Consider the following 24,154-nt stretch of genomic DNA (forward strand, 5'->3'; position numbering starts at 1 on the left):
GCTCGAGCGTTTAAATAGTAATACGTGGGTGATTAGTTCGGTGAATAAGATCGATTCAATATCCGATATCCATCTGATTTACTTTTTGTAAAGTCAGTGAAGGCTATCGTTATCGCGAAGAACAATGACGACACGACTATCGATCAACGTGATCTATTAAATTTCACAACTGCAACTCCTGATGGACACGAACACATCTAACAGCAATTTGTTCAACAGGAGACAGTTTTTAACTCGTGACATCATTCAAATCTAAAACGTACTTTTATACCGCGGAACATTTTCATTTATTAACTCTTTCATTCTCACTGTAGCTGTATGACTGAATTATTAAATAAAATACTAGCGCTGTCTATATTCACAAATTTGTGAATTGTATAAGTTCCTTTCAAGTAATTCTTCTTCTCCTACCTTCTTCTCGTTACCTTCTTTTATTCTTACTCACACTTCCCGTTCCATTTTCTGGGCTCCAATAGTCTTCGATCGACGTGAAGACGATACTTTCAATTCTATCCCAAGATGCGCCCGAGAAAAATTCTACCGTCGATCGGAAACCGACCTGAATTTCAAAGTAGAGACGACGGATTCTCAAGCTCCAATGACAACAAGCTTAGTTTCCTTCAAAGTTAACAAGCTAGATACGACTGATTTAGGAACGACGAGAAATACGTTTAGTGACTCGCAGAAATTGCATTAAACGTCGACGAACGTGATAACGAAGTTCCCTTAATTCATCTCATTTTGCTCAATTTTGACCTTTTTCGCACGAAAGATTCGTAAATTCTTCAGCACTCTGAAACTAGATACTCGAGGTACACAAATTCACTTTGAAACCGAATGAAACGAGACTAATGTGGAATTAACATTGCCGTTTCTTAAGCTATACTAACAATGGTGGATCGACTTTCATACAGACTATTTCAACACATTCGGGACCGTTGACGTGAATACATGTCACTTCAAATTCTATTCCCGGTTATAAAAGAATTATGAAAACTTCTTTATTTTATACACTACATATTTACAAGATTGATACTAGTTTCGGAATTTTATTATTTTCGACGGTAGTCGGTATTAGAAACGTGGAATATCTGCCGGTCACGAATGTGTCAAGCGATATTGAGGAAAATAATATATAGTTTATTGAACCACGGGTAATGAACACCGTTGTAAATAAAAAATTGGAATACCGTGTTAACACTTTTCGCAAAAGGGGATAAATTAAATACTGGCCATAGAAATATTGCCTGAAACCGACCGAAATCGTTGCACGTGCGCGAGGGCGAGGGAAATTTGTCAACCCAGCATGTTTTGTAAAATAACGTCCGGAGCATCCGCCACCGAGGTGTAAAATAGTGCATTGCTTCTGTGTTTTACTCTCATATTGTGCCAAGCGACGCGCTTGAGTCCAGGGAGTGCCAGTACACTCGACGAGGTGTATCCAACAGGTTACGTCGCAAATTTACATTCATTTAAAATACTGTTTTCAGATTCGGGGGAAAAAACCACGCTTCTGTGAACACGCTGATGCAAATGTTTATCTATCGAATAATCAATGAAAGCGCAATTGCGAATTAGTTAAAATGTGTATACCAGACGATAGAGTTAAGATTTCCTAGATCCTGGTTACCGCTCAATAACGAACGACGCATTCCCTTCAACATTGACTACGGAAGCGTGTAAAGGTAACCGAATCGAATTCTGGGATTAGCTGATTGACTTCCCTTAATTAAGATATCTAGCGAGGGTCTGCTCTAGATATCTGGCTGCTTCAATAATGCGCCAGCGAAAAATCTAAAATCCAAATCCAAGGACCCTCTGCTACGCTCGTAGACTCAACCTCCGTTGACGAGGAACAAAATTCCACCAGGCGTTCGAAGAGCCAAGCTCTGTCAATCAATGCAATTCGGATGAGGCTTCTTCGTCGGTGGATTGGAGAAAAGAGGAGGAAAATCAGGCTTAAGGTAACCAAACAACCACCTGTCTGTGAATGGCTGGCTCCCCAAGGATGCGAGACTAATAAGGGATTGGAAACGTCGAACATTCGAAATGGAGTGGTTAGAATTTCCAAGGAAATGGTACCATCACGACGAGAGTAACTTGTCTTTGTAGGAAGTTAAGGTGAAGCCAAAGTGAAGCTTTCCAGAAGAACAAATCTTTCAATGTAACGAAAAGAGTATACTCGATTTTCAAAAATTAATCAAGCTTCATACTTAGAAAGGTAGAAGAATTCAACTCTTGTATTGAATCCTTACTTCGATAATTGTTTACAGATATGAAAAAAATATTACCATGTAGATGATTCTCACTGGAATTCACCTGTTGTAACATGATAAGACAAGGATAATAATAAAAACTCGATTAACAGATACTGTTTTGCTTAAAAATTAGTACACACCTTGTAAAATTAATTCCACGTCCCCACAATAAACAGGCCCCATTTATCTGCCATTTTCAGACCGTACTAAAACGTTCGGAATTGCAGATGTTTGTTTCCGAATCAAGGATACTTTCCGACTCGAGTCCCTCTCGGCAAGCTAATCTGCGATCCGCGTGGATGGTCGTGAAGCAGCTGATGCCAATAGTAACGACTCGAAGAGAGCTGAAAGCGACCGAGGGTGAGAGAGCGATAAATTGAGAGTACTCGAGCGAGGCCACTCGAGGTCTCGTCGTCTCTGTAGACACCCCCAAGTATTCGCGAATTTAAACTCGTCCCAAATGGCCCTATGGCCACTCGAATTGCTTTCGAGTTTGCTGACCAAAGGAAAGGTGTATCACGGCAGCGCACACCTCTGCTCGCCTGCCTTTGACAAATTTGAGCAAAAGTAACGGACGCCGGGGCAGGTCTCTGTCCCCCTCGGCGTCCTTCGTCGTCGTTAAATTCTTCGAGGGGGCAAAGAATGAAAGCCTCGTTCCGCGAACAATTTCGCAAATTTGCGAGCGCGTAATGGCATCATCGCTGCATTCTGTCACCGCGGCAATTAAGCGAAATGGTGAGACGTAATGAGATCCTCGGTGAGTGCAAGGGATCCGAATTATTGAAAATTAAATCACGAGGACTCGGGCGAGATGGGGGGAGGATGGTTTCCTTCGCGTGACCCGGTTGGAGCTGCGACTGCAGCCGCGGTGTTCTACAATAATTATCGTGACGTTCGAGTAAATTAATTTACAATCTTCTTCGGAGCGCGAGAGAGGGCTACGACTAACAATTCTAACTCCGTTTATTTTCATTAATCTTCCTTTGCTTCAACTTTAATCGAACTTAATGCAACGATACGACCTCGCGTTTCGGTACGCTTGTTCGGTCCAAATAGGTTGGGGCAAATTAATCGATTGCTGGTACGATGGAAATAGTTGATAGGCGGTTTTCAAAGCAAGCGAAATAATTTTACTTATTTCATAGAATGAGCTTTCGATACTGTGACGTATTTTGATTGTATTAAACGAATTATTTAGATTGTCTGAGAATAAACAGTCTAGATTTTTTTCCTAACACGATCCAATTAGGTTCAGAGCGCATCTAACGCTGCGCTATCGCGTGACGTGAAGTTGAAACGCAGTGACGCAAAATCTGACACGTCGGTAATCAATGTCAAACAGTGGACGAACTCACGGTCCAATTTCAATCGGCGCCATTACTTCGCCGTGTCCAAACTTCGGATTCGAAGTTTCGCGGCATACACCACGTTAACATGCTTAGTTCCAAATTGTAACCTTGTTGTGTACTTAGTCCTGCCAACGTGACGCGTAATATTGTGGGTGTTGACCAGGAAACTATGGCACGCAGACAACGATACGGTACGGCAATATGCGTCGAATCGTTAATTACGACGCAAACCACGTAACGCCTCGACAACAAACCACGGCTGTGGGATTAATAACAATTGAGATTGTACGCTAATTGATCGCGATTGTCGCGGGACGTTACGTCACGTAAAAACTTTAGAAATCACTGTCTAGTTTAAGGTGGAGTTCTGGTCTGGACTTTTGACGAAATTAATTTTTTATTAACAGCGTAGCGTTCACTTGGATGATATTTGTAAACTGAAAATGAAGCTTTATATCCCCATCCTCGTGGAAGGGATTTTAGATACAGATGTGATTTATATAGAGTGGCTTGTCAGTGATGATGCGTTTTATTCACGTACAATGGATTTTATATACACTATATGAACTGTATAAACATATAGTTTTACTAAAAGTCCTTTTTTATTTTTCAGTCTGACTTTTCGGTATGGAAATATAAACAATTCTTAGGAAAAATATAAAATACTTCTTGAAGATGAATACTTTGTGCCAATACGAATCGAAAAGTCCTTTTCCATTTTTCAATCCGACCGTTCGTTACGAAGATATTGGCAGTTAAAGTTCATACGAGCTCGAACGCATGGACCACGTGGAAAGCGCGCGAGCGCTGAACCCTGTACTCCATAGGCGCGAGCGCTGAACCCTGTAGTCTCGTGCGGCAGCGCGCGAGCGCATAGTCTCGTGACTCCGAGCGCGCACGCGCATGTATCACGTGCGGGAGCACGCGTGCGCAACCGAGAGGTAAACAAACCCCGACTACGAGCGGGCCGCGTCGAGAGTCCCAACAGTAAACTTTAATTGCTTATATCTCAATAACGAATGATCGAATCGGAAAACGGTACAGGACTTTTTGATTTCTTCGCTTATGAGCTATAAATCTTAAGAAGTTTTATATTTTTATCATTTCTCTACATGGTAAAATTAAAGGATTATTCTCTTTTTAACCAGTTTTGAAGCGATGTATAAGCAAAAATAAATATATAAAAAATGATTACGCGTTCAGCGTTGATTCTAACCGTCGAGTCGACGATCACTCACCAAATACTAGTGTCATAAACTGCATAGCACGATATAATAATATTCATAGATCAATACTTAAAGTGTGACTTTTGCATCACCACAGTGGTTTATCAGTGATGATAATGATATGGATCTTGTTGATAAGGTATCGAAGGAAAAGCCAGGAATACTGAGTTTTTTCACGTTTTTATGTTATAGATTCACCTTGGCCCGAGAGAGTAAATTGTATCTTAAGGTTCAAATCACTTTAACGGAAAGGTGCTAATTTCTGGTGTTCCGCGGAATAATCTAATCTCGTTAAGTACTTAGCGGCGCTGATATGACGTGTAATCTCGTGGTCATTGTCCACATTAGCGAGAGGGACCGGTGGCAAGGGTGTCCAGAGTTATCAGCAGTAACAGGCGAAATGCGGCATACAGAGAGCAGTGCAACCGACACAGTTTCAGATGCAACGGACTAATCTCCTCTATGTGGAAGCATTATACTGAGCGAACCGAATAGAACAATCTGGCTTCGAAGTAACTCCCGCACTTTCCATGCTCACCACCGGAAATGAAAGTACGCTTCGGAGTTTTAAAAGCGCTTCGACGATACTTAAGCCCGCGACGTCCATATTTGCATACCCAAGTTCCTGATTCGCTATTAATGTCCAGAATCAGAATTCAGAATAAAACGGATATTAAAAAGAATGCGAATGTCACTATATAGTCACGGTGTCTTTCGTTTTCAGAATTCTCAAGTGAAACGTCAAAGGTCCAAATCAAGCAAAATAAATGATTAAATATTAAATTGCATTTCTGCGGAAGAATTGAACCCTAATTTTTTTTAATATTAAAAAGTTAATATTACAATTATCTACTGTTTATGTAATTAAACAGTTCTTAAATTATTTTATATCGACACCAGAGACCGTCACAAATAATATCCCTGAATATTATCGTCCAGAGGAATTTATCGAACAGCTCGAGTTCCATTTTCAAACATCCCTTTCGTTATCAGAATTCCGATAAAGGCCAACTGCAATGTTGGCGAAACGTCAGGAGTATTTTCCGAAACGACGCGGCTTATACTCAGAGGTCTTTAACCGTTTTAACTGCTAGAACACAGCTTGCGGAAGCCCCGAGGATCTCTTTCTCGAATTAGATACATTCAGGGACGTGGCCGCGATGACCCTGGCACACTTAGTACTTAGTTTACACCGAATCTACTGTACTCAAAGATCCAACTACCAACTCGCTCAATATTGACAACAAAATTTTGCCGAAATCTTATACTAATATTTCTTTTGTAGCAATAGCTTTGCTTCTCCCTTTCGCATCGTTTACGACTCTCCATAGACTTCTGAAATAATTACCTAATTAATTGCTTCTGGAAAAAGCCTTTCTGTTTTCTGAGGATGTAACCCACACCCATAGAAACATTATTTCTTGCAAGTGGCAAAAGTGGCCCTTTTTCGACATTGCCAACCGAATAATTCATTCGCGGAAAGGTAAGAAGATGGAAATGTCTCCCGCGAAGGGAACTCGCGGCGGAGGACACGCAAAAGATCACAGGATTGTTGTCACAGAGAGGGCCAGATTTCGAATCCTAGGAGAAAACAAGGCCCGGAGAGTAGCTGCCTTTTTCCACGGATTCCACAAAGGCTCCGTCAAAATTTCAGACGAGCCTCGCCTCGCTCCGAGGGGATTCGAACAGCATGAATCGCGGCTGCAAGAGCGCTTTATACCGAATAACAATGGCGGGAGAAACGTTCGAGAGGCAGCGTGCCAGTTCCGATAAATAAGATGAGATTGAGGTGAAGCACGGTGAATGGGATGAGGCGTCCTTCCTTTGAATCCCCCACGAATCGTAGGAATTTTTCGGATTTTTCGAACCCCCTCGGAAACACCGACGCGATACCGACGCGACGCCTTCGACGATATAAAGCGAGTATTTCGTCCGTAGCTATGTTCCGACGAATCTCCGTTATGAATCCTCGCAATCTTGGGAAATATTTAATAACACTACCCCCACCTAGCTGTTGGATTCGCGAAAAATGTTAACGCTTACCCAGCAACGCCTGGAAGAGTCTGCTTTTGAAGATACGGATGACACGCTCGATGGCCAATCGCAGCTGTTTGTCCTGGGGCCTCGTCAGCTTGGCGTGGTAATCTTCCAGCAGCTCCAGAGCCCTGTGAGCCTCTGAAAGTAAAATAACGAGAGAGTTAGAAAAACGTTTGTGCACAGTAAATCTACATTAAGCCCAGTAGTATTTGTGTAACGAATAACGTAATTAATTCTTAAGCATAGATAATTTCCAAGGTTCGCGGAAATGTTAATAATTACTTAAAAGAACCGGCGCACTCTGACCCTAATAAATTAACAACAATGTCTCTCAATAATACAAGGGATGATCCTCTACTAGCACAGAAATATTAGCAAATACGAAAAAGAATGTAAACTCGCGTGCACGATAATCTGACAAATTAAAAGTACGACCACCGAGAGATGAACCTGCATATGAATAAAGGAAGAAAAAAATGAGGTTAATCCACATTGTAATGATACAACAGGACGGAAAGAATAATCGTCGGAAAACGACGGTGAGAAAGGACCCCTTTGCAATTCTAATATGCAATTTTTGTACAAACCAGAAGAATCTCGGAAACGGTGAAGTAATTATTTCGAAGAACAAGTACGAATTTCGCGTGTCACATAATGACAAAAATACATAGCAAAGGCGCACAGTTGCAGAAATACTAACATCTGTCGTGCGACATCCATTAGAATGCAAACCGTACGTTTGTCTTCGCGAGGAGACAAAAGTTATGCAACACAAAGAAAGAAGTAACGAGAACGCACATAAAATTTCGGGAAACAAAGGGCACGTAGGTTGGACTGGTGCACGCGATTTTTAGCGTTACGGGTGAATTTATTTTATGGAACAAAGGTAATAACGAGCAGCCCTTGCGACGAGAATTCTCGTTTCGATGAGGATTAAATTTCGATAACACGCAGTCTGCAAGTAGAAAATAAATTGTATTATATTGTTAACAATCTCCGTTGCCGTAATATGCCCTTTAAGTAATTGACATGTTTTGGTGAACATTTGAATCGTTAAATTGTAATATTGATATGAGATTTCACGAATCAACTTCATTCCACGAATTTTATTATATAATCCTATGAACAAACGGAACTGGAATATGAATATTCTTAAATTAATTTAATAAAGAGTTTTGCTTTGATATTTGTTACTCGAGTCGTGTCGCGCAAAAAATTTAATCAAATACAATGCCATAAAGAATTACAACGGTTTGGAGGAAAAGTATCTGGAATCCTACATCGAATCGGTGGACATTTTCAAGCTGTTTTCAGGTGATTTCACTGGAATATATTCTGTAGTCTCTTTCCGTGAAATTATTTTAAAAACACTCACTTTTAATATTTTTCGTTCGCTTTATGTCGAGTAAAAAATGTTATTAAATGTAATATTATAAAGAATCGCGCCAATTTAAAGGAAAAGCATCTGAAACGCCACATCGAATCGATGGATATTTTCTAGCCATTTTCACGTCAATTTCTCGTATTGTTCCCAGTAAGAAGCGTCTGCAGTCGACATGTGGAAAGGTAACGGCACTGTCACAAGACCAGACAGAACTACTTTAGAATCTCGTATGCATTCAGTAGAAATCGAATAGGGACAATGGAAGTATCAATGGTCTCTCGAAGAGCTACTGTAAAACTATCGTGAGTGCTCATATAACTATTCCGTTTCTTTAAACCACTCACCGTATCGCATCTTCCAGCTTTGACCAAGAATTCTGAAGCTTACACAGCCCTACGATACACATTTCATGAACTTCTACCTTCGACTTTTGTGACCTGCGATAACTCTCGCTAAATTTCACGAATGCAAGAATAACCCCCTCGTTAAACATCCAATAACTGCAAATCGTTTCCTACTTAAAAATTCTGTCCTTTGTGGAGAATCTCCAGCGCAACCGTCCAACGGATTTAAAGGAACTATTGTTGAGAATCTGAAGATCATCTGGGCGATTTCCTTCCGGATAGTTTAAACGGTCGTGGATGAGTGGTCCGAACAGTCGGAGCACTTGTTGATTCGTACTACTTTCTGGGCGAATCCCGAACTTACGGAGTGGATCGATCAGGTCTTAAACGTTCGTACGTTCTCCTTTTGACTTCTTTCTAAAAGGGAGTGACCCCTTTTGTTCGTAACACAATATGGTAAGAGACGGGACGACGGTGCGGGTAGCAAACATCGATATAAATGTCTGATCCGTTAGTAATGCGGATTTCACGACTCTTTCATGTGAGTTCCTTCCAATATAGCAAGAAGTTCGTTCTCCTTCGACGAGTTCCCAATTTCCGAACTCGGAGAGGACGTGAAACATCCCCTGGATTCGAGGTTTGTGTTTCGAATCAGACGCACTTTAAACGCGAAGTATTATTAACCTTTCGACTGCTGCACTCGAGTTTTATTTCCTAAGAAAAGGAAATGGTATATACGCTTTTTATCTTCGGTGAGCAATTCTGTTAAATGTATACTTCTGTATTTAATTTTAAAGTATATTTAGAAAGAAACCATTATTACAAATTACTAATTCAGGAGTGATTACTCGACCTATAAATATTGAACATTGTACAGATATTTACGTACGCTTTACCAATCTATAAAAATTGTTTCAAGTACGATAACTCCCGTGTAAATATACACAAAATATTTTAAGGAAATTATTTGGTTTCTATGTAAACTCAGACGAGGCGAGTGCACCTGTAATTAAAGAGTACTTAAAACTGATAATTTCGAGAACGAGATCTCGTACGAAAGAATTCGAATGCAAGCAGTCACTGCCTTTTTAATGCTACGAATTCTGCTCCTCTGTGCTCCGCGAACTCGATGACCTCTCTTCGAGAAGATATTTATATCGTTAATAAATAACGTCGCTCCAAGATCGTTAATTAAGCTGTTAAACTCGGGAGAGGAATTAAAATTAAGCAATTCAGGGCATAGCCATTAAAATTGCAAGCCGCAATGTTCAAACGCCGCTCAGAAGTCACGTCATTACTGAAAGACGACTTTAACGAGTACCTTGTTAATGACGTTCTTGACGACACGATTACCGAGTTAGGTTGAGGACCCTCGTGTAATGCTTTCGAGGAACGATATTCCAAGGTGGAACGCAATAGATTCGTATCGTATATCACATATTACGTTTCCCTAGTGGTTCAAATAACCGTGTGCATGAGACTCGCTCAACCGGAACAACAATGAAAACGTAAGGAAAAATACCAGGTACTCTTAAATGTGCACTTTTACCAACAATCCTTTGGGAAGTTTATCATTTCCAAGTGCGATCACAAAGAGGTAAATAAATACTACAGAAATATTTAAAGAAAAAATAAAATACAAGAAAAAGTGAAGTGAATACAAACAAAGACGTTAAGGATTTCAAAGTAAAAACCGTTTCACAGAAAACCAGGGAGGATATTTGCAGCGAACTAAAATTACTAGCATTAACCGTTCTATTAAACGAGCATGCTAAGAGGCCAATTACGAGTAAATGCTCTAACTCGAAAGCAACCTGTAGCCTTTACGGGGATAATTGCGAGCATTTCCTTATAAAAAACACTTGAAATTAACAAGTGTACCGAGGAAAGCCGGCTTCATGGCTAAATACTCTCAATAGTCCTCTGAGATGTCCAACGTCAGTTACGTGAATGGACAAAGATCTATACGGATGATGCACGACGGAAAAACTACTTATCGAATAACGAATAAATTTTGTATAAAAATTAAATGATCAAAATTAGTAATAAAATTAATCATCTAAATCTTATACTCTTTAAGACATCAGAGTCACCTTGTATTTGTTTATACTGAACTTGAAATTCCTTGTACAGTGACCTTAATTTGACCTTGCACTGACCTTTGACCTAAAAATTCGCAAAGTGTACGAAGGGAATAGAGTTACCACCTAGTTCGTAAATCGCAAAATGTCGACGCAATAGTTTCTCCTTCAGTTATTCTACATTCTCTAAAGGAAAAGGGAAGATGTTGGCATAACTGCTAACAGAAACGGGAACTGAATAAATAATGCTCAAAGTGGCACTTTGATTTTCAAAGAACTCGTCGTGTGCGCATATAGCGAACCTTTCTTCACATGCGTTCCACTTTCGCGTCGTCCGGAATATACCATAAAACGAGAAAACCACTTTCCATTCGAACGCAAAAAAAAAGTATGACGGGTATGGCTACGCTGTACTCGAATGTATGCGTGTTTCATACCATGTGCGATGCGTTACAGATACACTGTAAAAGTAAACTTCGATTACGTTAGCAGTGAGACGCATCATGCTTTCACAACATCCCTTAAACAGCGAACAGAAATACCTTCAAATTTAAAACCCACACTTTCCGCATATACTTTCGTTCGTCTGACTTTTCAGTCGATATGTAATCATTCTACTTTTCTTTTCTCTTTTTTTTTATTATACCCTTGTTTTGTGTGCTTAAAACTCAGTACGCCATTTCATGAAATTAATTACATTAATGTTTTAACGTGTATGTCTTCGATTAAGTATATAATTTAGAACCTAATTTTATCCTGAACATGAATCTCCAGTTTCTCTTTCCAAGGTGTTCTAAAACTACTATGGCTACAAACGAGCGTGCAGGTACGATAAATAACGATCCTTTTTAGGGGGGTTGAACTTCGAGCACTCTCTACATAAATCTGGCGCATTGAACGCGTGGGTATGTAATGCTGGGAACGTTGCACATATCCCTGATTACGGAATGCTGCTCACAATACCACGATCCAAATTCGCCCAAAACTTGAAGTTGTGTGAATTCTACATGAACCGTCGTTAATCATGAATCAGTAATTCGAGAATTCTCTTAAACAAAGATTCCTATTAACATATTCGCGAACGGCAGATATTTTACGTTTCTAATATCTATTACTGACAAAAATAATAAAATTCGGAAGCTGGATATCACAAATTTGTATTGTTAAGACGAAGATAAAGATTCCGAAATATGTTTTGGAGTATTAATCTTGTAAATATGTAGTGTATCAAATGAAAAAATTTTCATAATTCTTTCATAACCAGGAATAGAATTTGAAGTGACGTGTATTCACGATAGCGGTCGCGAATGTGTTAAGAATGTTAATAGGTTTTTTTTTAATACAGAATTTCTGTTGTCTTTAATAGTCTAGATATCGTCGAGCTAATAATATAAAAATTGTGTCCTCCTGGCGAACGTGTACGCATACCTTCATGCGCAGCTACGCTCCAGGCTTGAGAATAAGAAGAATATTTCTCAGGTGGAATAAGAGGGCAATAGGGCAGTCATCCACGTTCGCAAACGACGACGAAACTATGCCAAGTACGGTCATTTATCTCGGCTTTATGATTCGACCGAACGCGGGCCCTCGTCTCTTGAATTATAACGTCGCATCCCCTTTACGAAGCGCGTTTCGGCGCTCGATCTTCGCTTACTATCAAATTTTCATCGCCCAAGGAGTATTCCCGGGTCTAGTCTAAATGTTGACACGGACTGTACATACAATACGTGGGCATTCAACGTACTGCATAGTCGCGTTGTAAGATGAGTTTCATTACTTCTGTTTACGGTGGGAAGCTGAAAATCCGTCGCTCGGGGGACGAAATAAATTCAAAGGACTTAATTAAGGAAGCTACACGACTGGAAAACACGGGACGACGACCTCCGGATTTTTAATCAAAAGGGCAAAGAGATTCCTCGTAACCCACTAATACCGGCAACGGAATAATGTAGAATTACTTCGCGGACAATCCTTTAAACTCCTTGGAGAACCGCTCTCAAATGGAGACTATTTAGCTTGGGTTTCAAGAGACCTTTGATTCAGTAGGTCAGAACACTTTTTGTATCTTAAATGAACAACGAAGCTTGAGTATTTAGTGGTCCACTTCTGGTCGCGAGACAGTAGTTTGCATTTATTTCCTTGGCGGCGGGAAGGAATGAAAAAGATTGTCATCTACCAAGAGGCTAATATTTTAACGAGCTGGTTTCAGAGTCAAAGGACTTTGCATAGCATAAGTGATGGGAAAAAAAACTAGAAGTAATTATTGAAACTCGCATGTGCATTGCAATTTGTTAATTCAATTACATTTATTCAAGCAACATTCAGGTTTAAAGAAGTTGTGGACTCCGTTCCTTGAGTATCCACCTCTGCAAAGGGGCAGAAAAGTGCGCGACGCGAAAGACGTGCTGGAATTTAAAAAGTAATTCCTCGGGGGTCTGATCAAACTTCTGGAATGTGGAAATTAATTTCGGCTTACTTTGAGACGCTGAGGTGAGGGCTCGACGACGAAGGAAAATGGATGAACCAAGACGCTTGCTACGCTATTATTTTCGTCGTTCATTACTACGTCCGCCGGTGACACAGTTCGCACGCAATAATTAAAGGGCGGCCACCCCTACACGTCTAATTAAAGCACCCTAACTATCGAAGTGAATTACGGTACTTGCGTCTCGACGACGTTTTCCACAATCACCGGCGACTATTAAACGTTTAAAACATCCCTCTGTCAAACTGCGATGGAAAAACCGACTCTGGGGACCATTTCGCAATCAATTCTACCATTTCTCGAGTAGCGTACCCATTACCTACATTTTTCTCTCCGATTTAATCGTGTGGATCCTGTGCATCTCATGAAATCAATACAATGGGTGCTCGATACAAAATAATCTCTCGAGAGAAATGTCCAATCCTCGCAATGCTGACAAGTAGAAATATTGGTAAATAAGAAATAAGGATTCCTGTCACCACTTCTCAATTTAGTTCAAATAAACGTGTTTAAACAGTTCTTCTTTTTATGTCCACGGTCCTCGCAATATATAATTTCTGTCTTCTATCATAATTGAAAAAGAACCATCAATATAAGGTGTCGAAACGTCTCCAATAACCAAAACCTAAATAATCGTAGTCCTAGTGAATGGAATTGGCACTGGTGAGTTAATAAAAATTCCGACATTAACAGAACACCCAATCTTCTTGTCCCTGGCTGTATATCTGCCGCGATGGCAACGCAGGAAACGTCCGTTGAATTTAAGTTTATGCAAATAGGATACAAGCGAAACCGCACCAACCGGGGCATTTATCATGCTTTATGAAACCGTGTATAAAAGGCAAATGGAACGATGCTTGTCATTTCGAGAGACCATGAAAAATAGTGGGCGAAACGTCCCTGTGACCGATGATCCATAACATCCTGTCGGATATACGCGCACGCACGAAGGAACTCGTGCCTCCGTTTACGTCATAAATTCACCGTGCAAAAATGGAGAGGCTGGAGCAGCGCCTCGAGACAGGGAATCTTGAAACCGAACCCGAGACGTTTCGTTGTCCCGAAGGAATTAACAAATAATCGTCCTACCGTACACGTAATTGCGTTTGGTAACGACGCCAATGTTTGCTGGAAGGATCCGGGAGCGAAGTTGCGTCCAGTACGAAACTAAGTTGGACGCGAATCAATTCGAAGTTGCGTCCAATTCGCAGGCAGCGTTTAATCCGTGCTCGTCATATGGCCCGCGCTGATGGCGTCTGGCGAGCAAGATAAACAAGGGAACAGCGGAATACAGATTTTCGAAATTTACGGGCTACACAGGACTATCGGACCTGTGGTTCTAGAATTATGGAAATTCCGAATAATTGGATCCCGTGCTCCTTCCGTGTCGCGGAACACGCGCGACCGTGAGACTCGACGCACGTGAACGTGACTGGGAACAACGTCAAAATTAGATCTTCCAATCTTTCACGGAGAATGCGAATTTTCGTGTATTTACTGCCAGCTAGAACATTAATGGAATCGAGGAAATTTCGTTTATAGGAAAATATATTTCCGCACCCTCTAAAATATATTGTAGTAATAAAACGTATACACGATATATGAAAGACTGACTTTGTAAAACTAACTATAAAAATCATATGTAAGAAGCGATAATATCTTGTTAACCTAAAACTTGAAGTACAACTTCATACACTTTAATGAATAAAACAAACAAACACGTTGTTATAGGCTAAAGTGTTAACTTTTTCAAGATAACTTAAAACCAGTGGCCGCGGTGATAAACCCGCCAAGGGAAAGCAAGTAGACGAAAAGAAAATTCCACATAAATGATTTACAGCGAATCCACACGCTTTAAATTATCATCGGTGGATAACTTTATCCTCGTTAATGTTCCATGGTTCGCCGATCCCCGGCACGTTTCAGTAATTCTCTCCTCGGCTTTCCTCTGTGTTTCCGCGGGCACAGTATCATACGTGAATGCGATTTCTCCCTGAAAGAAAAGCAAACATCGATACAAAAGACCATTCAGACGCATACAAAATCGCGAACATTCCCGTGAAATAATATTTACAAAATAATACTCGTTGGTTGTTAGCCAACGCTGAATGATCCCCTTTCTCTATGGAGTTTGAAGTTTCGTCGAACATTCGATTATCGAAGACTACGTTCTTTCCACGGATAAAAGGGTATTCATCCTCTTGGAGTGGAAAGTAATTCCTTGTCGGCAAACTGGGATAAAAATCGAGAGAAAATATCGAACCCTCGGGTCGCGACTCGTGGATGAAGAAAGAGGGAAAAAATTAATGGTAATAAATTTTCTACAGGTCGATAGGTCGACGCTAAGTAGAGATAAAAAAGTAATTCCACCCCCTCCTTAATATTCCTGGCCACTTCGTCTCTCGTATATTTCCCCCGTGAACGGTGACAAAAGCTTCCAAATGCTTGAACGTCCGAAACCTCCTAGCGCCGGGAAGAGGAAACCCAACCGAGTCCTCCGGCGACCTTTCTCGTAGAACGAACGAGGCGAAAAGGCTCCTCGAAATACGGAACAAACCATGCGAAAATACTCGTGAAATGTTATAATTCAATCATCCTTGTGATAACGTTCGCGTAGATTCCACGTCGGAATTGATGCCACTTTGCGGAGAAAAGTGGATAACATGACGTAATCAGTTCAACGTGAGTTCCCGCCGTGAATGGAGAAAATCAATGCAAGGAGAAACGAAAGAAAAGAAACGGGGAAATGAAGGAACTTGGAAGAAAAGAACCAGGCAACGTCGTTCCGCGTGGAAGATGAATTTTACGTTTCCCTCGATAAAGTTCCGTACGTTACCGCTGCCACAGGGGAAGAAAACGGATTCGTGACGTCCAGTCGATTTTTTCACCTGCTGCTTTCCTTCCCTCTATCTCCTTCTTACTTTTCTCCTTCTATTATCCAACTCATTTGTTCCGTGCGATGGTACACTTTTCCGAGGCAAATTTGCATCTTCCTAGCTCTATCCGCGTCCAATTTGCATGAGCACGGTACGCGTAATTCAATGAAAAGAGTTTAGCAATTATTCGGCGCAAATTATCCATCGGCTGTTACCGACTAATAGTCCGTGCTAAATGCAGCCACTCGATGCGCTGGGGAAATTTTCATAGGTTAGACAATTCGGGAACTGAGGAGTACTTCCAGTCGAGCACCTGATTGGGGTGGTAATAATCTGATTCTACGTTCTACTCGTGATGGAATAAACGAACAAATGTTGATTTAGAAAGAAATTTGAAGGAAAAATTTCAAGAAGAAAATGTTTAAAAAATGAATGGGAGGAAAACTTTCGGTTACGTAATGACTGCAGGTTGCCTAGTATAACAATAAGACATAAGAGACATAAGAGAGAGGTAAGAGAGCGACGACAGAAACACTGATTGCAAACTGATTGGGAAAGCAAAGAAGAGTAGAAACCCGAAAGGTTGGTAGCTTCCGAAATTTATTGCAGTTGCGACGGAATAAACTGGCCGCTCAAGACTACTTCCCCAACTATCGATCACGCCCAGCACGAGACCCGGTTTTACGCTATTGCACTGTGTCATTCTTGGAAAGACAGAAAATATGTGACTGTAGGTTTGCATATCGATATGGAAGATAAAACAACAAAGTAATGGGGATAGTGTAAAAAATATAAACACTACCTTTCGAAAAGAAAAGAGATATTCTCTAAAGACATACTCTGTTCGAATAACACATGTGCCTGGAGCATGCACCTCGAGTTCAATTACCATACCAAGGATTGCACCGACACCAAACGTTCTCTTTCCTTGTCTATATCGCAACTCCTGGAATTTATATTTATTCTCTCTTGACTTTACCGATGCTGGTGGAATAGCAAGCGAATAAGGCAATTTAACCGGTACAAGAATTTAGTTGTTACTTTTTCCGTCGGAATTACCGAAGCTATTCAAAGTTCAAGTCGTCAAATCGACCTACGGTCTGCTGGAGCTGGTTCCTGCAATTTCCTTGATTTTATTACGAACCTTAAGAGCAACGGAAGAATGTCGCGCAGTATCCTCGCCGAGAACGCCGCCAATAAAATACCTAGCATCGTAAATTGCTTATTGTAGGGAGTATACACGAAGGAAGAGCCAATGCATGTACCAGACGTGTCTATAAATCAACCTAGAGCCCCACGGTAAATACACTCGGTTGTTGTTCGACGTTTACAAATCACCGTTTTATTATACAAGCACAGATCATGGCCATACCAACTCTTTCGAACATAAGGGCAACATATGTACACATGATTATGTTCAATAAATAGATAAAAAATATAACAACTCGTAGTATTGATGTTTCAAATATTAATAATGTTTGATAGTAATATTTGAAACAATTTTATTAAATTTACTTATTCATAGAAATTCAACTTTAATATAAAATACTTCAGAGTCAATAATTATCTGAATCAATTTATTAGCACATGTCATTCTAATTATCGTTGATTGCGGTTGATTACCCAAGTACATACATACCCAAGTACATACAAACATTGCTAATGGATTGTCAGTTATGCACGTGTTCATAATTGCCTCACAGGTTTTTCGAACGTAAAATAGCGTTAATACGCTCTGGAATACTTCCTCCAAAAATTTGGCAATAGTGCAACGAAATGTGATTCCATTGTTCTTGAACTCTGGTACGGAGTTCAACAATCGACAATGGCGAGGTATTATACGCAGCATGCATTCGCTTTTTCAATATTGCCCAGAGATTTTTGGTGGAGTCCAGATCTGGGCTTTGTGCTGGCCACGTTGGAACAGAAAATGGTTGGACGCTTAATCAATTTTGTGACTCTTGACAATTTTTCCCAAGCTCTGGTGTTGAAAAGTATTATCTTCTTCAACGAACTGCGTTTTTTCCATAGCTTATACTAGATGTGCGTTGGTTCATAATACCTTTCCTATAATGTCTAATGAACCTAGTCAGAGGGAGCGCTGTTCTCTAAAATTGCAAAGATCATAAATATTTATTTAGTCTACTCATTTCCTGATTTATTACACACACGACTTCCCGCGCCAGAATTTTATAAATCGTTGAAATGTAAGGAGACTCGAGATTCTGCAAACTCAAAATCAATATCGTTGGATCCTGTATATCACTGTTCCTGAATGTGTCTTCAGTTAAACATTCACCGATGATCGAAAATGTCTGGAGGATAACACACGGGATTGCGGTTGCTGCAGGAATATTCCCGGTATCGATTCTTCCTTCGACAGTGGATAACACGATAAAGAAGTAGATTTTCCAATAATTTTCATCATTTTTCAACGCGAGCTTTTATTCAGAATAGGTGCCGCGCGATATTAGAGAAGATTTCAGTTCGAAAATAGTCAAAAACATTAACGATTGGAAAAAAATATATTAATACAAACATACACTTGGAAACATCAAACCTATCATTTAATTTAAACAAATTTCTTCAATACATATGGACGGTTACGAATACTTATGCGACTGTATTTTCCTCGAATTCACACAAGTATCATCAAATTAAAAGCATCACCGCTGCTTGAAGTGTCGTTGCGATTTCCACAGAGACGAAAGAAAATTCTGAATTTCCTAACAATCGTAAGGTTAACTCGCATGACGTGGCCCCGTTGATGTGCGCAAATTGCGATAAAGAATAGCAGTAGGCCCCGAAGGCGATCGTACAAACAGTGTCAATTTAATCTCCATTCTGCATACGACAGCTGAAACGATCCCCCGCCCACGGGGCAGTGGTCTGGAGCAACCATAGCGTGAAACCACGATAATCTCAATGTTCATTTGCCCCAGCCCCATTGTCGGTCGTTGAAAATATCGTAAAAACACAAGTCTCTTCGTCCCAACCGTTTCGCAAATATTTTCACCTAAAATTTTTCTAATTGAAATTTAACTAACATCGTTATCCAATTAAGTCGTCGTTTAGCAGCGAAACTTGTAACGTGAGACCTAGATCCGTTCCAGAGGAAATCAAGTTCCAATTTAAATCAAGCAGAATGCGAAGCGCGAAATAATTACAGCAGGATCCTCTTCGTCTGCTTCCGTTCTCTCTTGAATAACAAGAAAGTTTCATTTTAATAACGTGAGCGTTTCTTCTTCCTCTCCGAAAGGTTTAAAGTGCACGAAAATCGTCCCTGCGACGACAATTGGGAGTTAACGAAAGAAAAATAATTTCTATAAATTTCTTCGAGGAAACTCGGTCGAATTCGCGCGTGATATTCTCTTGTAGGAACGTTTAATAGTTGATCAAACCTCTTGTTATTCGAGGTCACCGATGAAATTGAAAATAAACAAAAAAAAATAATTTGTTTTTAAAGGATTAAAAAAATGGATGGTTTCGTGCAGCAGCGGAATTCCTCCATCATTTTTCCTGGCATCGCGAGTACATCGCTGGGGACGGGCTATCGAAAATTAAACTTCGATATTTTAACCGTTGTTCCGGCGCGTGTCACTGATCACGAGCCTCAAATAAATCATCCAAACGCCAACAGGAGAATCGCTGGCACTCAGCAAAATCCGGTGGATTTCGCTTTTAGCTCTTTTTTTTTTATTAAATGTCGAAGCCACCAGCTGGACAATAAACTAAAAAACAATATGCGATCGATGGAGTGCAAAGACCAGCAGCTGTTGATTTTATTGTCCACTTGGGAGTTCGCTTGGAGCTACGAAACACGCTATCAAATGCCTCCTGGTTCGATAGTCACTCTTTCCAACAATAATTCAAGAATAGCTCGTATTTTCGTAATTCGTTGAAGCTAATTGAATTTTTCATACCTCATCCTTACTTGGAGGTATTTTGTCCCACTGATAGATGACTATTAAAAGCTTTGTGTGCTAATTTATTTTATTACTATTATACCATTTGTAATTTAAATTGAATAAATAATTGATTAATAACAGTTTATCATTTATTAGTGACTGGAAACTCGTTATCTAGGCGCGACTTTTGACCTTCTTTGATCAACTGGTACTTATTATCTACACCCAGATGAAGAACAGACAAATTTCCACGAATTTACGACAGAGATAAACAAGCGCAGTTTGCCGCTCGTTCTACTCGATTACCGAACCACAACATTTACCCACGGAACACTGCTAACGTTCCCAGGTTAAAGAAGACTTAACTGCTTCGTTATGCAAAACCTTTCGCTATCTTTTCCCTAAATAAGTTTTCGGGTTCCCGTTACGTCGGTTCCTTTCCGCCAGATCGCTGCTCGTTTACCGCCGACCTGCCTTAAAGTAACGCTAATCTTGCCATTCGCGAAACTAGTACGTCTAAAAGTATATGTTCTCCGTTAAAACAAGCTCGCTGCCAAGGGGGTGATGATCGTGATCGTTAATCATATCGTACGCGTGAACGAAATTAAACAAGATTTTCAATAACGCTTTACAGTGTTTAACAAAATTATTTTGTAGTAAAAGATCGTTGTATCGTACTACAAGCATGAAATATATTAGCCATAGTTGATGAAAAGGTCATTGAAGTGCTTTCAATAGATGAATTTCGTTGGACACCATATGTCTGACCAAGTACATGCTCATACTACTGATTGTTAGTTTCTAAAGAAACACCAAACGCTGCCAGTCTTATTAATTAAACTTTTGTGTGCACTACGTTTTACAATATTCCACAAACCTTTCAAAGTGCCAGTACGCTTTGTTCTCCTGTGTCAAAATTAGTTTACATTCGCTCGCTGTTCATGCCATCTGTAACGAGATCTGGACGGCTGTAGGAGTTTGAAACTAATATTGTACGAGACTCAAACGAATGTGACTCGAATGAAAAACGACTTTTAATTAGAGTTTACAAGTTAACAAAAACTCATTAGGGCTGACGGAAAATTATCTGAGACGGACAGCGAGGCAACAGAGACCGCGTTGCAAGCTTCTTCACGAATGAAATTTTTCTCAGATGGTGTACGGTGTTGTGACAATGAACATGGCAATGATTTATGGTGGTGGAACCGAAGAAAACGACGAAGAACTTACGATATCGCTCCAGGTACAGGACAGTGGGCAGATAACAGCACATGCCGTTATCACCGTGCACGTGGGCGTACATGACTGCTAATTAACACTCGAACGACGCCGGTTACGCGTACGTGAGAGTGTTGCAGTAACTCTGCGCCTAACAGCAGGTCTTCTTTGTCAATTCGTCGATCCACTCGGCGATCCTTCGCTGGTGGAACATCCACATCTAGCCAAACGTGGGTGCATGGTCGCCAACGTGGTGGAAAGCATATCCACAAATGATTCGTGTGGCAAAGGATCGATGGATCCTTCAGTCGATCGACCGTCTCTTTAACGGGGAACAAATTTTACGCGAGATCCACTCACCGAGAAAATAACACCGATCGATCGTTGCCAACGTCTGAGTCCGCTCGTTAAAATCCACTGTTTTCCTCTCTACGCGACTTCGACTCCTTCCGGTCCCAGTCACAGTTGAGGAACGCGATTAAACGCCCTACGAAAGCGGTGATTTCGTCGACTGATTTTTAATTGCGGATTCGAGGCGCTAGTCGCGCTGCAAACCTTTCCATTATCTTACATCTGTGGTTCGCGAACTATTTGAGGACAGATTCTTTTTTAAAGAAATGGGATTTCTGGGGGTAGATAAGTACAGATAAGGGATTGTCTCTTTCAAATCTCTTTCAAAGGCTAACTTGTAATTCATCTAGAATTTATACTGAAGATTCTAGACAGCAAATATAAATTTACTTCCTTTTTAATTGAGTTTCATTAAGTATTAAACATGGTATTAAACTACTTGGAAACAAAGTAGATTTTATACATTCTTCACGCTATCTCTATGTTCGTTTAAGTGAACACATTTAGAGGATTCCGTTCCTCCACCTGTTTTTTCGAAATGTTTGAATAACGCACGCTAGTACAGTCTCGTGCGTCTTTTTTTCGATTCGTACGTTTAATGGAAACACGAGTTCCAGTCGTATAACGAAGCTTCAATTTCGCGTTTAAGTTTTATTAACGAAACGACAGACCCTTCTCGCCGTGGCAGCTATTTGTTTCACAAACACGGCAAATCGAGAACAGGCTAAGTTCGAACAGCTCGCTTAAATGCGTAAACAAATTCGTATAAATGATTTTGTGGTCGTAGCAGAGAGTAAATGCATGAATATATTACTATCGAAGTTTCGATCCTGGCGAAGGGTGCTCCTCGGAATTTCAATTTCTTCGAGCATGCTCCAAAAAAGAAGTGTACAATTAAAAAAAATATCAATTCTTCTATAGGAATATGCCAGAAATATTGTAAAATTTTACTCAGTCTACTTTCTGTTATTTTTAAACTGTTAAGTCTCAATTTCTCTGAGAAAACTTTTAATATTATAATTACATTTATTTCACATAAATTTCTTCAGTGAAATAAATGTGAAACTAAATGAAGCCTGGAACTAACAGGGAAACGTTAGAAAATCTCTGCTCGATAACTCTAGCAGTGAAACGAAATAAAACAAAAATGGTCTGGAGGTAAATTTAATATAATTTAATTTAATTAGATGCATTTATGCGGGTCGTAGTCTTTGATACAAACAGAAGTACCGTCGAGAGGGGTGGAGAAGGAAAGAAAAAGGAATCAAAGCTATAAGAAGACGTGAGGGGAATGAAATGAGAAAATGTAATGCATGATGGAGAATTCGAATTTAAAAAATAATATAATGTACGAGACAATTAAATTTACCGTAAAGTGTTCGATGAGGGTTTATGGGGAAGAGAATGCTCCTAAAATTTCCAGGGGGAACAAGAAAGCTCATTTCGCGCAGAATATCAGAGCAGGTAATCAGCTGATTGATTAATTTATATACAAAGTGCAGGTCAGGCGTTATACGACGTTGCTCTAGAACTAATAATCTGAGTTGCGACTATGCAGGGTCGTAATTATGCCACCATGCAAGGATAGATGTATTGGTTTACAAGGAAACGAATCTTTATTCACACCAATCTCTATAAAATACTTTATACTGATTTTCTTGCCAACAGAATTTAGAAATATTTAACCAACTCATTTAATAAATGAATGTTACTTTCAATTTGTACAGGCGCGCAGAAAAAAACTGTTTCGTTATCGAGCGTACGATAGCATCGGCGCCATGAAATTGATAAATGGTCTTCTGATCTGTGCATGAACCGGAGTTGGGCAGAATTTTATTCGAAAAATAAATCAATAGAAACTCTGCGTAGCGGTTTGCTCCAACATTTATTCGACGGAACAATTATTCAGATAAGCTTTTATTCGTTCAACGCGACGCGTAATTTTATTGTACTATTCACATTTGTAATTCTCATTTAACCATGTTCTTTGGAAGTGGGAACATTTTGCTCGTTATTACAAATTTTAATTATAGATGAAAACTTTTCCCTGGTACATGACGAATCAATTCAAGTGCGCAATTGAATTTTCGTCTAAAGAGTTCTTTAAAGTGGTGAATATTAAAACGAGATCATCTGTGACACTTAATTCTGATCGGTTGCTCCAGATTTTTCTGTGGATAAGCATTCTGCTCATCTCTGGTTCTGCTGTCTTGTCTTCCACGTTGAAATCACCGATAACAATTTTTGAGGTGGAAGATTAGATTTCTTGGTCTCATGGGCAACCATTGAACGCCGTGCAAATGGAAAACGGCACTGTGATTTCCAGCAGCCGTTAAACGCTATCCCCCCGTGAGAACGGTAATGCAACTGCACGGAAAATGGTTGCAGTTAAGTGCATTCGCGATGTCGAACACGCGCACGTGACCGATCCGCCTGAAACGGACAGACGATTGATTCGTCGAAGGTGAACACCAGCGATCGAGTTAATTGCACCGTCCACCGCGAGTTTTTCCAACAAGTTTCGACGACGCCGAAATGACACGCTTTAGAGGGTGAATTATGCGCGTCGATCACGTGAATTTCGCGACACGGTATGTATCGAATTTAATTACAAACCGGTAATAATATCGGTGGCGA

General features: G+C 40.2%; 1 protein-coding gene across 3 annotated transcripts in view; it reads right to left on the reverse strand.

Moving 5' to 3' along the window:
• The window catches only part of LOC128888435 (uncharacterized), a 269,895-nt gene that overhangs the window by 186,239 nt on the left and 59,502 nt on the right, over positions 1–24,154 (reverse strand). For all 3 annotated transcript variants that reach the window (XM_054145289.1, XM_054145290.1, XM_054145291.1), the window contains exon 2: positions 6,877–7,008. In XM_054145289.1, coding sequence (XP_054001264.1) covers positions 6,877–7,008 — 132 coding nt within the window. The remainder of the gene's footprint in view (positions 1–6,876; positions 7,009–24,154) is intronic.

The sequence above is a fragment of the Hylaeus anthracinus genome, unplaced genomic scaffold (assembly GCF_026225885.1).
Source record: "Hylaeus anthracinus isolate JK02 unplaced genomic scaffold, UHH_iyHylAnth1.0_haploid 11994, whole genome shotgun sequence".
NCBI lineage: Eukaryota > Metazoa > Arthropoda > Insecta > Hymenoptera > Colletidae > Hylaeus > Hylaeus anthracinus.